We start from the raw sequence: 16,113 nt of genomic DNA on the forward strand, positions 1-16,113 counted from the left end.
ACTTACTAATACCGACTTAGGCCCAATAATCAACAACACTTACTATCTTATATTTATTTACTAATAATTCCCAAATAAAACAACATAAAATCAATTAGGCATATAATTAACACATAATTCACAAATAATTCACATAAATAAATAATTAAAGAAAAATGGTCGTTACAGGCGCTAAGAAGATGGTCAAATTTATTAACAAGGTCCCATTCTGGAAATGCCACACTGTCAAAATGTAAAACAAATAATCCACATTGAAAAATAATTGGGAATCTTGAAGGAATCTGGTTGCACAAGTGGTAAACAAGAGGTGTGGTGAGGGAATCTACATAAGTTAAGGGGGGATCAATTTTTTTTACAGGGTGTCATACCCCAAAATTTTCCCATTATATTTCAACACTTCTTTAACTGCTCAAAACTACATGAGAATTGGGCACACTTATCTATCTCCTAAGCAACAAACCCATAACTAGGTTTTGCTTCTCTCAAGGAAAAATCAGGCTCTAAGACCTCAAGTGGACTTCAGGGCATCTCTTATGATTCAAAGTATCCTCATACTAAGTTTGAAGCCTCACAGTACAAGTTTGCCCAGTCAAAAGCTCAAATGATCAATAGTCGACTAATTTGACCTGAAAGTCAACTGTGGTCAACTTACTGTCAAAACTCCTGATTTTTGGTCAACATCAACATTTTGAGGTTATATTCATCATTTGATCAAGGGTTGATCATGATTCATCAAGAAAATATCCAAAGTCATCAAAACTCCAAGCTTCCAAATTAGAACTTTGACCAGCCATAACTCTCACATGGTTCATCAAAAATTGTCCAAACAGCTTATTCTCGAGGAAATTCAATTCTATACAACTTTGATGTTGGGCCCAAGACCAAGAAATGCATCATTTAAGAGATATGGGCCAAGACATTACAGGTCCTTCTAAAGGTTCACGAAAAGCTGTTTTTTGTCAGGACCAATATCATCAAGATAAAGTCTCCAAATGTAAAATATGTTCCAAAGTGGGTTGTAGAGGACATCTTGGGCTTTCCAAAAAGTACAAGATCATTTATATATGATGGAAATTGAGAGATATATGATTGGTAGAAGTTGGATAAAACTCAAAAAAGTCATAAAACCCTAATTGATGAATTTTGAGTTTCTTGACTAATGGGCCTAAGACTTTGATATCAAACATACCAATGACCTAAATAAGGACCTCTAATCCAATAAAATTATTTTGTAACCTTTATTCATATTTATTTGGATTTTATTCATTTAAAAGCTAAATAAATTGAGTAAAATATAAAAATAATTGAATTAATTTGCATGGCCTTATTTATAATCACTTAAAGGGCCAAAGAACACTCCATGAAGTCCAAATTTTGTTGGTGCATGATAGGGAGAGAGATTGACCAAGAATAGAAAGATTTAATACATATGAATCAAATTTTTCTTTCTCTTAAAATACATGAAGCCCAAGTCCAAAATCTAACCTAATTCTCTCCTCCATATATACTTGACAAAAACAGCATACTAGGGGACGAACTCATAGCCTCAAAAAGCAACCTAAAGCTCTAAAAAATTCAAGAACTAGGGCTCACGATTTTCTGAAAATGTAGCCACGTCCAAGGCCAAATATTGATCCTAATCATTCCCTGAAGGTTCCAGGAGTATAATCTAACGATCCTTGAAGGGCGAAGCATCTCAGATCACCTACTTCTACGCCGTTGGTTTGTTCACGTTTTGGTTTATAAAGCTTTTTATACATGCAATTTAAATGATTTATCTGCTTATATTCGTGTTCATGATGATGTTTAGAGTTGTTTGGAATGTTTATTTTTGAGCTTTGACGTAAGAATCACGAAGCACCATTGTTAGGGCTTCAAGGCCGGGATGCTCCAAAACCCTAGCTACGGTCTCTTTCAGGCCAAACCATGGACATATTTGAGATCGGGAGAAGATTTTAAGGTGATCTGGGCACTTAGATTTTTCGTTTAAACGTTGTTTCTTAGTTTTTGATGATGTGCAGGTTAGCTACGAGTTTTTCGTAGCAGAATGGTAGCAAAACCCTAGGCTTTTCGTAGCTAAAAATTGCAGGTCTTTTGGAGGTTGAAAATGACAAGGAAGAGGCTGCGTGGCGGATCGTGGTTGATTGGTCAAACTTTGCAGATTATCTCTCCACACGCGATTGGCTAGTCATACCATTTGGGCCCACGTTTGACTGTGTTTGAATGGTCACGATTAGTGCTCGTTTTTAATATTTATTCTTTTTTGTCCGTTCCTTTATCAAACGATCAATACATCACAGCTGGCAATGGTTTCTTTGTGTTAAGCATGAGGGACTGGGTTCGAACCCTACCCTCCACGCTATATTTTTAACAATTGTGTGTTATAATTTGTTTCCAAATCCAGCGTTTCTCCTCCACGCATGGACACGGTGTACCCTCACACAGTAGCCCTTGATTCTCCATTGAAGTTTAATTCGAAGGATCAAAATGAGGTGCACCATGGAGCCTCAGCGTTCAACCACACATGATTACACTCATGAGCTTCAGCTGTATCATTGGGCTTAGTTTAATTCTTGACCCACACTCTCCTCTTGCTGGTTACTCCCCCACTTGGCCCATTATTTTCTATTTTTTGTGTTTATTTTTATTAACTTGTTTTAATTGTTTTTTTTTTAAATTAACAAATTAAAAAAAAACACTAATTAGGATTTAGTTTAGTTTTTGGATTAACTTTGTAAATTAACTTAATTAATTTAATTAGTTAGTTTAGGGTAATTAATTTAAGCAATTAATTCTAGTAATTATTTAATTTAATAATTAGTAAATCATTAATTTCTTTAGTTAATATAGTCATAATTAATTAGGTTTTGATTTAGAATTAGGATAAAATTAAGTTAAATTTAATAATTATTTTAGATTTAAGTCTTCTCACTTATGTTTCTAGATTAATTTCCTATCGCGATTCTCTTCTCATCTCAAACTCCAATGAATATCGCATGATCGTTTTCTCTATTATTTAATGATTTATTTAATCGTTCATTTAAATTCTAGAAATTGATGTATAGGTTGCAAAAGGTTTTTTGTAATAGCGTAGGTTTATTTCTTCGTATTTTACTTTCCATTTCCTTCGATTTTTTGGCTATGTACTCCCCCCATCCCGATGCCATGTAATAGCGTAGATTTACGTTTCCGCACTTTAATTTTCTGCAATTATTAAATCTGCTAGATGTATGCTTAGGATTGTATGGCAAGATATTTAAAATCAATCGCTAGCTAACCTTAACTCAAGATAAATAAATAATCGAATCTAACAAACTTTGCACACACTCACCTTTAGGGTAATCCTCTCTTCTGTTGCCTTTCGAATAATAGTCAAGTCCCTCGAACGTGAGGATACCTTAGCATATGCTTCCCACAATTCTAAATCATCATAGTCCCTTCGGAATAAAGATCATAGTCCCTTCGAGTTTCCTACGATAAATGATCTCGTCCCTCGATGTTGCCTTCGGTTAAATGATGATAGTCCCTTCGATTGCTAAGGCATCCTTACTGGTTGCCTTTTATGACTATTCTCATCCAATGCATGGGACTTTCTACCTTCTTTATGGTATGGATAGCCCCTATGAATATTCGATGACCCTTCGATGTCCCTTACATCCAATGAAAAGACTTTCCACTAACTAATGGTGTGGATAGTCTCTTTCTCTTAACGAAAGACTTTAAGAACAAGAAAGACTTTAAACTTAGGGTAGGTAGTTCTTAATTGTTTGATCAATTCAAAATCATTTCAAATTACTTCATCACCTCCTTTTCAAAACAATTTCAAAGGCTACACTTTATTTACAAAGTTAAAATTTTTTTTCAAAATGTTTTTCTAAACACACACGACACTTTTCAAACAATTCAAACAAACAAAGTGAGCTAAGCAATTAAGAGCCCATGGATAACCATGGATATAAAGGGTGCTTACACCTTCCCTTTGTATAACCTATCCCCGAACTCAATCTCTTTTAAAAAAAGGTCTTTCCTGTTCTTTTTGTCTTTTCTAATTGGATAAAATAAAAGTCGGTGGCGACTCTAGCTATCCGCACATTTTAGAAAGTCGATTCTCCCACCGTATTACACAACGGCTAAAATCTAATCTCTAATATTATAGGAGATTTATATATTTAACTCTAATAATAATAATAATAATAATAAAATTTACTTCCATTCATCAAATGAATAAAGAATGAATTGAGAATAGTTTTTACTTTGGTGAAGGAAGTACGAAATTAAATCAAACAACTTTTTGTTTCAAAACGATACCCTTTATCATGTTTTTACAAATCAAAAGCAAAATCTGGTCTGACCTTAGAAATCGTCTAAACCTCTAGTTTTTGACCAATTTTTCGGCTTAAATTCCAATTCTTCTGCAATCCAGTTTTTAAGTCCAAACAAACTAGCTAGAGTTCCGATTCCCAAACCGACCGGTTGAACCACACAATCCGTTCTAGTTTTGATTACCATCCTCTAAACAATATCAACAGTAGAATGTTTATTAACAAATTACTTGTGTAAGTATACTGTAATATAGTAATACAAAAGGGTTACTCTTTCCAGGGTGCAACTCACACCTTTAAAAATTTAAAAATGCTCTTGCTGTGTCCAGAAAAACATCTCCAAATGCACCTAAAATCACACCAACAAAGACGTTGCAAGTGAGACGTCTCTATTTTAACTAAAAAAATGTCCAAATTCAGATATGCATTTCCCTAAATGTTGCCACCCCTAAACTTGTAGACTTGAACTTAAGTTCCTCTTTTCAGTTTTTTCCTAGTAGATTTCAACTTGTGTGGTGTTAATTTGCATTGTGCTGCATAAGAATGTGGCAAGTTACAATTGATTTGGTCACATTTATAAAAGATTATTAAACCTTGGATTACATTAAACTGACCCAGTGTTTTACATTACTGCTACTGCTCTGCTTTTTATCTGCTCAAACCATAGATCTGCATTAAAAAAAAAAAACAAAAATCTAAACAGAAAGAGTAAATTCATTTAGAAGGGTTTGTGAATTATTCAATGAGATGTGGGAGAGTCTTAAAACGTAAAGTGTAAACGAAAAATATTAGAGAAAACTACGCTACAGATTTTTAAGGGAGTTGCAGATTTCTTTAGAAGTGTTTCCCTTACGAATGCTAAAATGTGTGTATAAAATGTGTGCTCGGAGATGCATTTCCAAATTCTAGAGCTATTTTTGATTTCTCACCGGGGTGGGGAACTCCCTATAGGGTATTTTTGAGGAACCTCATAAAAATGTAGTGCAAGCTCTTTCATCTTTGTGAGTGGTGAGGGGTGTAAATGCTAGTACTCCACAAACATATATTATTCATTAATGTTATACTGTTCTTAAAACTTACAACTTTTAGTCTAGTTTAATTTAGCTCTCATCTTCCAAAACCAGTGTTTGACCTCCTTGTGTATTCTGCAACTAGTTGAGCAAGAGATGAAGATTTGTCCTTAAGCAACTTCTTTGGTGAATCATATTCCTCAATAAGCCCTGTATGATCAGTATGATGAAGAGATATCACCTTCACATTTATGAGTAAGAAAATGTTGACAAATAAATAGAGAAAAAAACAGGTCTTGCCTTCACCGAGAAACAAAACCATGTCGCTGTCGAGGATTGAAGTTATTCTATGAGCAATGGTAATGACGGAGCAATCAGAGAAATGTTGCTTAACTGTCTGTTGAATTATATTATCCATAGCCGTATCGACTGATGCAGTAGCTTCATCGAGCACCAAGATCTTGCTTTTCTTAAGGAGAACACGTCCGAGGCAGACTAACTGCCTTTGACCCATGCTCCAGTTTTCTCCATTCTCAGTTACTGTGGATCTCATGATGGATGACGCTAAGTAATACATTGCATAAAATTGACTTCTAAAACTTACTAAAATCTTCCTGTCCATTATTAAGGAATGATTATGTTTTTTTAACATAATGATTAAGAAAAGTAATCAATAAGTTAATGAGTTTTGCAGTATTATTAATCCTCATTAACTATTGAATATTGATCATTGTCATTACTAACAGTGAAATATAATGACAATTAGGTAAAATACATTGTATGCCTAAAAATAAGACATTGTACTTATTAGGGGAAAAATTTAAATAAAATATTAAGATTAAAAATAGATAGACTTAATATGAAATTTGTTCTTTGGTTTAAAATTTATATAAAGTTTTGAGAAGTCAAACCTGTGGAGTCAAGCTTTCTTTCTTTCTTTCTCACTTCATCTCCAAGTTGGCACATGTCAAGAGCCTAAGATATATCCTTAAGTGTATTAATTTGCATAAAGTGATCAGTTATTTTTTATTGTCGAGAAAAACGATTTAACAATTTACCTCCCAAATTTGTTCATCTGTGTACTCTTCCAGCGGGTCGAGGTTACTTCTCACAGTCCCTTCAAACATTGTTGGATCCTGAGGAATTATGCTTAGTCTGGACCGTAAATCATGGACTCCAATCAATGAGATGTTGATGTTATCTATCAATATTTGTCCTGCAACAGGCTCAACAAGTCTAAAAAGGGCTTGCACTAAGGTTGTTTTTCCACTTCCTGTTCTTCCCACAATGCCAGTTTTTGCTCCAGCAGTAAAAGTGCATGTAAGTCCACGTAAAACAAGAGGCAAGTGAGGGGCATATTGAACCTATATCATACAATGCCTTGTTTAAGGATAGATACAAATCTAAAATACCTACATAGACACTTGAGCCCTGTTTGGATAAACAACTAAATTATATATATATATATATATATATATATATATATATATATATATATATATATATATATATATATATATATATATATATATATATATATATATATATATATATATATATATATATATATAGGGGACGACTCAAGTGAGAACACTTAGTTATTATGAAAAATGAGAACAATGAATCACGACCATTAAATCTTGAAGTTATTTCTAGAACAAAAGATAAAATAAAGTCAAACTGCTTTCACAAGTTATCCTAAAGAGCTTACGGATTTGAGGGGAAAATAACTTATGACATGTTAAAAGTTGTTTCCATAAGCTATCACGAAAAGTCTTATAAGTGGTTTGCTGGTAAATAAGTTCAAATAAGTCAACAGAAAGAAACAGATCATTGTTGTAAGTTAGTATATAGACAAAAACTAAATGTAATACTGGTCTGTTAGTTTAGCACTAAGACACCATTAGAAAATTTTTAGAGAAGTTTCAAAGTTGTTGACCCAGCCATTGCATATCTCAGTGACCTATCTTAATAACAAGTTAATTAATTTTAGATTAGTGCAAAATTTTACATATATGATTACATGAGGGCAACTTTCAACCTATCGGTAGGTTTTGATATCAGCTAAATTGTTATTGAATGGTGTGGTACCTGTAAATCCTGGACATGGACTTCTCCGAGTGATGGCCAAGAATGATCTGGTTGATTGTCTTTTAAAATAAAGTCAAACTGCTTTCACAAGTTATCCTAAAGAGCTTACGGATTTGAGGGGAAAATAACTTATGACATGTTAAAAGTTGTTTCCATAAGCTATCACGAAAAGTCTTACAAGTGGTTTGCTGGTAAATAAGTTCAAATAAGTCAACAGAAAGAAACAGATCATTGTTGTAAGTTAGTATATAGACAAAAACTAAATGTAATACTGGTCTGTTAGTTTAGCACTAAGACACCATTAGAAAATTTTTAGAGAAGTTTCAAAGTTGTTGACCCAGCCATTGCATATCTCAGTGACCTATCTTAATAACAAGTTAATTAATTTTAGATTAGTGCAAAATTTTACATATATGATTACATGAGGGCAACTTTCAACCTATCGGTAGGTTTTGATATCAGCTAAATTGTTATTGAATGGTGTGGTACCTGTAAATCCTGGACATGGACTTCTCCGAGTGATGGCCAAGAATGATCTGGTTGATTGTCTTTTAAAATAAAGTCAAACTGCTTTCACAAGTTATCCTAAAGAGCTTACGGATTTGAGGGGAAAATAACTTATGACATGTTAAAAGTTGTTTCCATAAGCTATCACGAAAAGTCTTACAAGTGGTTTGCTGGTAAATAAGTTCAAATAAGTCAACAGAAAGAAACAGATCATTGTTGTAAGTTAGTATATAGACAAAAACTAAATGTAATACTGGTCTGTTAGTTTAGCACTAAGACACCATTAGAAAATTTTTAGAGAAGTTTCAAAGTTGTTGACCCAGCCATTGCATATCTCAGTGACCTATCTTAATAACAAGTTAATTAATTTTAGATTAGTGCAAAATTTTACATATATGATTACATGAGGGCAACTTTCAACCTATCGGTAGGTTTTGATATCAGCTAAATTGTTATTGAATGGTGTGGTACCTGTAAATCCTGGACATGGACTTCTCCGAGTGATGGCCAAGAATGATCTGGTTGATTGTCTTTTAAAATAAAGTCAAACTGCTTTCACAAGTTATCCTAAAGAGCTTACGGATTTGAGGGGAAAATAACTTATGACATGTTAAAAGTTGTTTCCATAAGCTATCACGAAAAGTCTTACAAGTGGTTTGCTGGTAAATAAGTTCAAATAAGTCAACAGAAAGAAACAGATCATTGTTGTAAGTTAGTATATAGACAAAAACTAAATGTAATACTGGTCTGTTAGTTTAGCACTAAGACACCATTAGAAAATTTTTAGAGAAGTTTCAAAGTTGTTGACCCAGCCATTGCATATCTCAGTGACCTATCTTAATAACAAGTTAATTAATTTTAGATTAGTGCAAAATTTTACATATATGATTACACATGAGGGCAACTTTCAACCTATCGGTAGGTTTTGATATCAGCTAAATTGTTATTGAATGGTGTGGTACCTGTAAATCCTGGACATGGACTTCTCCGAGTGATGGCCAAGAATGATCTGGTTGATTGTCTTTTATTACAAGAGGTGATTCACTTGGGATGGAGGTGTACTGAAGTATTCTTTCTACAGATACAATTTTGTTCTCCAAATTGCAAAGAAACCAAATTAATTTGAATTGTACAGCATTAAGACTAATCCCATATGTCACTGCCAATCCCGCAATGCCTTCACAAAAACAAAATTGCTGTTTTATGCCTAATGTTGTTACAAGTGAGTATGATTAGTTAATGCATACAAATTAAAATTGAAATACTCACTAGGATCAGCTATTGAATTTGGAAAAGACACCAAGAAAACCAAGCAGAAAGCAAATATGGTAGAGGATAAAATACCCAATCTGAAATTCAACCATTCAATTGCACTAGAACTGTATAATTTAGGTTGGGAATATTTGTCTATCAATTGCATATTCATTTCATTAAATCTTGATTCTTGCTCAAAACATCTTATGGTTGTTGATCCAGATATCGTTTCCGAAAAATGTTGTATTACTGGCGCTTGGCATATACCAGTTAATCGTGCCAATTCCCGTGCTGAGGCTGAGTAGTATCGCTGCATATAGAGAAGCATTCTGTTGCTAGGCATAAATAATGCAAATGTTTTCTGTCATTTTTTCTCACTAGTATAACATTATATACATTCACCTAACTACTCCATTAACTACTATACTAACAAGGGTACTTTAGTAAATGAAACCAATTTTATCATAAAAGTTAGTACACCCGATGATTTTTTTTAAAAGTGCGTAGAACCTTGATTGACCATTAATATGAGACACAGTGGTTACCTGGTACCATATGCAAGCTGCCACGACAGGAATCAATACTACGAACACCTGCCAAGCAGCTTGTGACATCACAGCAATACTTCCCAATAGCTGAACCAGATTGTAGGTAAATCCCCACACTAGATCTGAAATATCCATATCTACTGTACTTTGGTCTGCTGAAGCCTAAAACAAACAGGTAAAATTAAAATTTCGATAAGCAATTACATTCAATATGGTCGTTTTGAAAAATATTGAAAATGAATTGTAGAAAAGTATAATCAATGCAAGAAGCTATGATGGGATACGGATCGTCTGCAATAATGATACCAAGCAGTTTCACGCAATAATCTATGTTGGCCATTAGTTTGAGATAGAACAGTTTATATTATACATTCAATAAATCAAATTTGAACAATCTTGACCATTAATTTAAATCAGACCGTCGAGATCAGTAACTGCAATATGCATTTACAGCAGCAAATCTGTTTCCACAACGAAGAGGTAAACAACTAGTTTCTTTAAAATAAACTAGTGAAAAATTATTGGCATGCTATGACATACTCTATTAAGAATTCTTCCACTTGGGGTGGAATCGAAAAATGACATTGGCGCTCGAAAGAAGCTCAAATGCATTTGATTGAAGAGCATGGTGGCGGTCTTGTATCCAGCTATCGCAGCAAGAAAAGCTCTGACAAGGGTGGAAAAGGAAATTCCAATTGCCAAAGAAACATAGACAACCATCAGAGTAAAGCTTTCAACACCAGGTTCTGCAGTTGCTGAAACAGGAGTTGCCAAAGCCATCCAATAATTGCTTGCAATTTGTAAAACCACAGTGAGTATCTGTGAAAGAAATAGGAAAGGTACAAGAGCCCCTCCATAAGCTGTTGTTAGGTATTTCCAAAACAATTTAAACCCAACACTACCCTTTTCACTTTCTTCTTCTTGAACAAGTTGGCCTTTCGGCACAATTGTTTCATCTAACTTGTCGTTTGGATCATCTACTTTTTCGATTTCTTGCTCAAGTTCAAAATCACTTAATGAACCTGTATCTTCTCCGGTTATACGCGATGTTTTAAATGTAGACCTTCTCTGTAAGGATTTAACTGAAGACAACGCTGCTCTATGTGCGCCTACAAGTTCCATAAAATCGGTCCCTGACGTAAGAATATCATTGTACTTTCCCGATTGAGTTATCCTTCCTTCTTTCATGACCTAAATGAATTATAAGAAAGAGAAAAATACTCAGAAAACGGTAAGCTATAATGTTTGAAAGTTTGAATAAAGGAGCATGATGAAATATATAAATCACTTACCAGTATCAAATCAGCATCCGGTAAGAACTCTACTTGATGTGTTATGTATATCACAGTTTTTGTTTTCAAAAGGCCAAGCAAACACTCCTAAAACAATACAGTAGTAGTAAATGTACAGTTAGATACAAACCTTTCCATCAAAATGCATAACAAAACAGATTGTAGTCAGTGTTATTAAATGTCATTAGTGGAAAATAGAGGATCACCAAAAAACCGATATGACAAATATCGGATTGCGTAGCGGGCAAATAGCAGAAGCCGCACAGCGGTTAAAATAAATATTTATGTAGAAAATAAAACATGCCACACACAAATAAAAGCTACATAAACAAATAGTAAAAAAATTCGGACATTAAACTGCAAATTTCAAGTTCCAACAACTAAAACAGAAAGCTAAAAACAGAAAGAGCAGCTGAAGAATGAACGACCGGGAAGAATGAACAGATACACGTTTTACTTTTTCAATGTTCCACCTCTTAACATTTTAATTTTTTAATGTTCTTTTTTCTACCTCTTCATATTCTCCTCTTTAATGTTTTTTAATAGAATTTATTATAAAAAAGAATAATAATAATAATAATAATAATATTGGTTCCGATATTCAATTTATAACGGGTATACCGATATACCGGAAAAGATATATTGAGCATCGTGGAATTGAAATGCTATACCGGCTTTCGTATCGGATAGCCAAAATTCCGATACGCAATACTGGTATACCGGCGCTTTACCGGATATTTAAGAACACTGATTGTAGTGAAAGCAAGAGAGTTTGAAAAATAGTACCTTAAAAAGATGGGATCCTGTGTGAGCATCAACAGCACTAAAGGGATCATCGAGTAGATATATATCGGCATCTTGATAAAGAGCACGTGCTATCTGTACTCTTTGCTTCTGTCCACCACTCAAATTGATTCCTTTTTCTCCAATAATGGTCTGATCCCCAAATGGTAGAACCTCTAAGTCTTTCTTCAATGAACATGCTTCTAGCACCTTCTCATACTTTTCCCTATCCATCTCTCTCCCAAATAGTATGTTCTCTTCAATCTTTCCACTTTGTATCCATGGTGATTGAGCGACATAAGCCTTTGTTCCACACACCTTCAAGTTACCAGATATCTTTGGTATTTCACCTATTATACAAGAAAGTAAACTCGACTTGCCTGATCCAACAGTACCACAAACAGCAACCCTCATACTATGAAAAACTCTAAGATTTATGTTTGTCAACGTTGCATTGACAGAAGATATATCCCAAGAGAAATTTCCATCAACTATTTCAATTGCTATATCAGAAGTACCTCGCGGAACCTTCTCCACCACATCTGTCTGCAAATCATCTAGACGAAGAAAAACGACAACCCTATCGAGGGAAACCTTGGTTTGTGCAATCACTGAAATTGTGTCAGGAATATTATAGATAGGAATTTGAAGAATTCTGAATGTTGCAAGAGCAGATAAGATCTTTCCTGTTTCAAGTGGAATGCCTAGAAGAAAACAAGCACCGAAAGTAACAACAGCAACAAATGTCGGGGCGCTAAAGAAGAGAAATTTAACAATTGCGGTAACAACCAGAAATTTCTTTAGCCACATCTCCTCTAACTTCCTAAGCTGAATAATCTTTGATAAGAACTTCATCTCCCACGCTTGAAGTTTAAGAATCCTCATGTTCATTAGAACCTCCGACGTCGCCTTCATTCTTTTATCCTTGAACTCCATTAACTTAGCTTGGAACCTCTCTTGCAGTGAAGTCATAGGAAGGTTTAGCAACATCACAATAACAGTTGCCGCAAAAGCAGCTACTGAAGCAACCCCGACATTTTTATGAAGAATAAACAAAGCCAAAGAAATTTGTAGAACAGCGATCCATGGATCATGCATATACCAACAAAATTCACCTATCCTTTGAGCATCAACAGTCATTAAGTTGATGATTTCGCCACTGCTATGTCTCTCTTTTGATTGACACGAAAGTGTCAAACCTTTAGCATAGATCATTGACAACAACATTGATTGCATCCTAACACCAACCTGCCGGAACTTAAACAGCATGTGCCTTTGCGAAAGATACTCAACAACTTTCGCCACAACAAATGTTGTAGCCAAAACATAGCCTTCATTTTTAACCTTGTTTTCATCATTGAGATATTGAACAAGGTTGTCAATAAGGTAAGGTCCAACATAAGAAGCACACACGTACAAGAATGCAAATATGCCAGATATAAGAATCCATTTCCATGTCGATAAAAACAGCACCTTGGCGAGCTTAATAGTTGTCACAGTCCTAACATTACCACACTCCAACTCAAGCTTTTTTCTGAAAGTTGAAAAAGATCCATAGGCAGTGTCATTGGCAGAAAGAAGTGGAAGGTCTTGATGGTTTAAGGTCTTTTTATTCCCTAATTTTATAAGTGGAGTCATCCATGAGAAAGTGAGAATGCTGAAAAATCCAGCTCTTGAATAACTGGTTAAAATTTCATTTTCTTCTGCCTTTTTGGAATCAGAATTGTTGTTGCTTACACTAGCTTCACCCTTCAAAAGGGACTCTTCAAGAGTATCTTTAGTCATTTTGGTAGTAAAGCAATATGTCAAACACAGTTCCTAATCCTATGCATGCAGTGGCCTCTCAAACATTTCAGCGAACACATAGAAAGCAACAAAATTGGTAGTAAAATACAAAAATAGAGTGGGAAGGATTCACCTGTATTCAACCAATTCTCCTGAGAGATATAATCAACACCAAGCCATGATTATGGAATCCATTTCTTTCACTGACGATGGCAACATGTGAAAATTGGTTAAAGGAGAAAACTAAGTTCCAAAGTGAAGCAGTTATGGTTGACTTGTTGACTCTACTCTAAGCCAAGAGTTTTGCTCTATGCGTCACATTGTTAACGATGTTGATTTCTCTGATCACAATTAAGAGAGGGAGTGAGGAAAAGTCTAAAGATAATGAAAAAAAGAATCATAGTGTTAGAAAACGGGAAATATGTTGTTTATGATGTTGATTACTTCATTTATTCAAAGTACAACAAACCCGTGCATGTGGTTCTGATTTAATAGGCGCGTTTATTTAATATTATATTTATTTTAAAAAAAAATAAAATATATATTTAAATTAATAATAAAAAAATTTCGTATATAAAATATTTACATAAATAATAAATTTTTTTTCGTATAACATTTTTGGATCATAAATATCATCTTTCGTATATAAAAATATTTAAATTAATAATAGATTTAGACTAAGCTATCAAAAATATATTTTTGTCAATTCCAAAACAACAACTTTTCTTATATTAAAGATTATGTCATTTGTCATGTGTATTACATTATTCATATTTAGGGGTGATCATGCATCCTTATGAAAAACCAAAGTAGATATCTTACCTCATCTCATGTCTCTTATGCACCATGCGAGTTGCCTAAAATGTCGTCTGCTTTTGTAGATGTATCTCCGGAAATATATATTTTTTGTTTAAATTTTGTTTTGTTCCGTAGATGCACATACGGGAGCTTTCGTAGATGCATCTATGGAAGCATTTGATGTTATCTTCGCGTTCGACTCTTCTCCTCCCCCATTCTTCACATTTCTCATTTCAAAACTCTTAAACTCTCTCAACCTCTAAAATCAAACTTCCACCAAAGTTGTTTTTTTCCTCTCGAGTACGACCGTTAAAGTCAACATCAATGATCAACACATTCCAACAACTTCAAAACTCAATTTAATTGATAAGTTTTCGAGTTTTCGAGTTATTTTAGAGTATTTCCCGTAATAGAGTTTGAATCGATTTTTAGGTGTAGAAATCTTTAGTTACTTTTAGAAACATAATTTGAAGACAATGTAGGTATTGTTTGATGTGCTAAACAGACGATCAAACCAACAAAATAGGGTTTTTAACCCTCTGCAATAGTGATCATACGCCATTTTTACATTCTAGAGCTTTCAGAATGTTTCGTAGATGCATCTACGGAACATATGAAACGTTAGGTAGTTCTGTAGATGTTGTAACATCCCGATTTTTCTATTTTATTTATTTAATAGCTATTTTATTATTAGTATAATTATTTAATTATTATTTGGTGTGATAATTATTTAATTGTGTGTTACTATGCTAATGGGGTTAATTGAACTATTAGTATAATAATGAGATAATAGCTATTGGGTCTAATAATCGAGAATAGAAATAATAGGATGAAATGGATAGCTAAGCCTATTAACTTAAGAGAAAGATAGTAAGGAAATAGGGTTTTAGAGACATAATTATCATTGGGAAAAGAAGAAAAAGAGAGAGCTCAAGAGAAGAGAAGAGAAGAGAAAGAGGAGAAAGAGAGAACTAGAAGAGGAATGAGATTTAACCTAAGGTAAGGGGGAGAATCCTTATTATTGTGGGTATGGTATAATATGCTATGGGTAGTATTAAGCTTATGTTTTCATCTCTCAATTCCTCATAATTTCAATTGTTAGGGTTTGTGTTGATTGTATGATTAAACCATGTTTTTGTTGTTATGATTGATAACTCATGGTAGAAACATGTTTAGGAAACCTTATATATGTGTTTGTTGGATGTTTGGTGGATTTTGTTTGGATGAAAATGATTTTCTGAAGTGCTGTCAAAATGGGTTTTCCCAAAAATCACAAAGGGCGCGCCGCACGGGGTCTGGGGCTCGTCACGTGAAACCTCTTGAGTTGGATCGCGTCACGAGAGAATAGGGCGCGCCGCTATGCCTGTTATGAAATTTTGTAATTTTGATTCTTTGACTTGGGATCCCGTACGCTTATGATTTAAGATGGATTTCCATGAATTTTAATAATTTATTCAATGATGTTTGGATAGGTTTTGGATCGAAAATGAATTGATACATGATACTTGTGTTTTGGTATGTGTATAATATGAATTTGTGAATTGTGAGAATAACATGAATTGGCTTGCGTGCTATAAGATATATGAGATCATTAAATGCTAAGTGTGTGCTTGTTTAATGATAAATGGATGTTGTGCAACGTTTTATGGATAATTCAAATTGTATGAATTATTGCGATATGCTTGTGTAATACGGTGAACTGACTTTAAAGAAATGTCGCGGT

General features: G+C 34.0%; 1 protein-coding gene across 10 annotated transcripts; it reads right to left on the reverse strand.

The window, feature by feature from the left end:
- Positions 1 to 3,954: 3,954 nt before the first annotated feature.
- On the reverse strand, positions 3,955 to 14,017 carry LOC131662299 (ABC transporter C family member 3-like). Of its 10 annotated transcripts, none has more exons than XR_009301503.1 (12): positions 11,811 to 14,015; positions 11,025 to 11,111; positions 10,273 to 10,923; positions 9,730 to 9,894; positions 9,200 to 9,494; positions 8,893 to 9,107; positions 6,391 to 6,696; positions 6,244 to 6,307; positions 5,633 to 5,872; positions 5,403 to 5,542; positions 4,617 to 4,671; positions 3,957 to 4,512 (listed from the first exon to the last, which is right to left on the reverse strand). XR_009301503.1 is itself a non-coding variant. In XM_058932042.1 (11 exons), exons 1-10 carry the CDS (start codon positions 13,590 to 13,592, stop codon positions 5,430 to 5,432), a joined length of 3,918 nt encoding a protein of 1,305 aa, XP_058788025.1. In that variant the 5' UTR covers positions 13,593 to 14,015; the 3' UTR covers positions 3,955 to 4,671; positions 5,403 to 5,429. The 10 variants fall into 10 exon arrangements, 8 of the variants coding, with proteins under 8 accessions (XP_058788025.1, XP_058788029.1, XP_058788026.1 ...); XR_009301502.1 differs by lacking the exons at positions 3,957 to 4,512; positions 4,617 to 4,671 and adding exons at positions 4,681 to 4,855; positions 4,937 to 4,991; XM_058932042.1 differs by having other exon boundaries at positions 3,955 to 4,671.
- Between the last annotated feature and the right edge of the window lie 2,096 nt (positions 14,018 to 16,113).

This window comes from Vicia villosa, linkage group LG3 (assembly GCF_029867415.1).
Source record: "Vicia villosa cultivar HV-30 ecotype Madison, WI linkage group LG3, Vvil1.0, whole genome shotgun sequence".
Classification (NCBI taxonomy): Eukaryota; Viridiplantae; Streptophyta; class Magnoliopsida; order Fabales; family Fabaceae; genus Vicia; species Vicia villosa.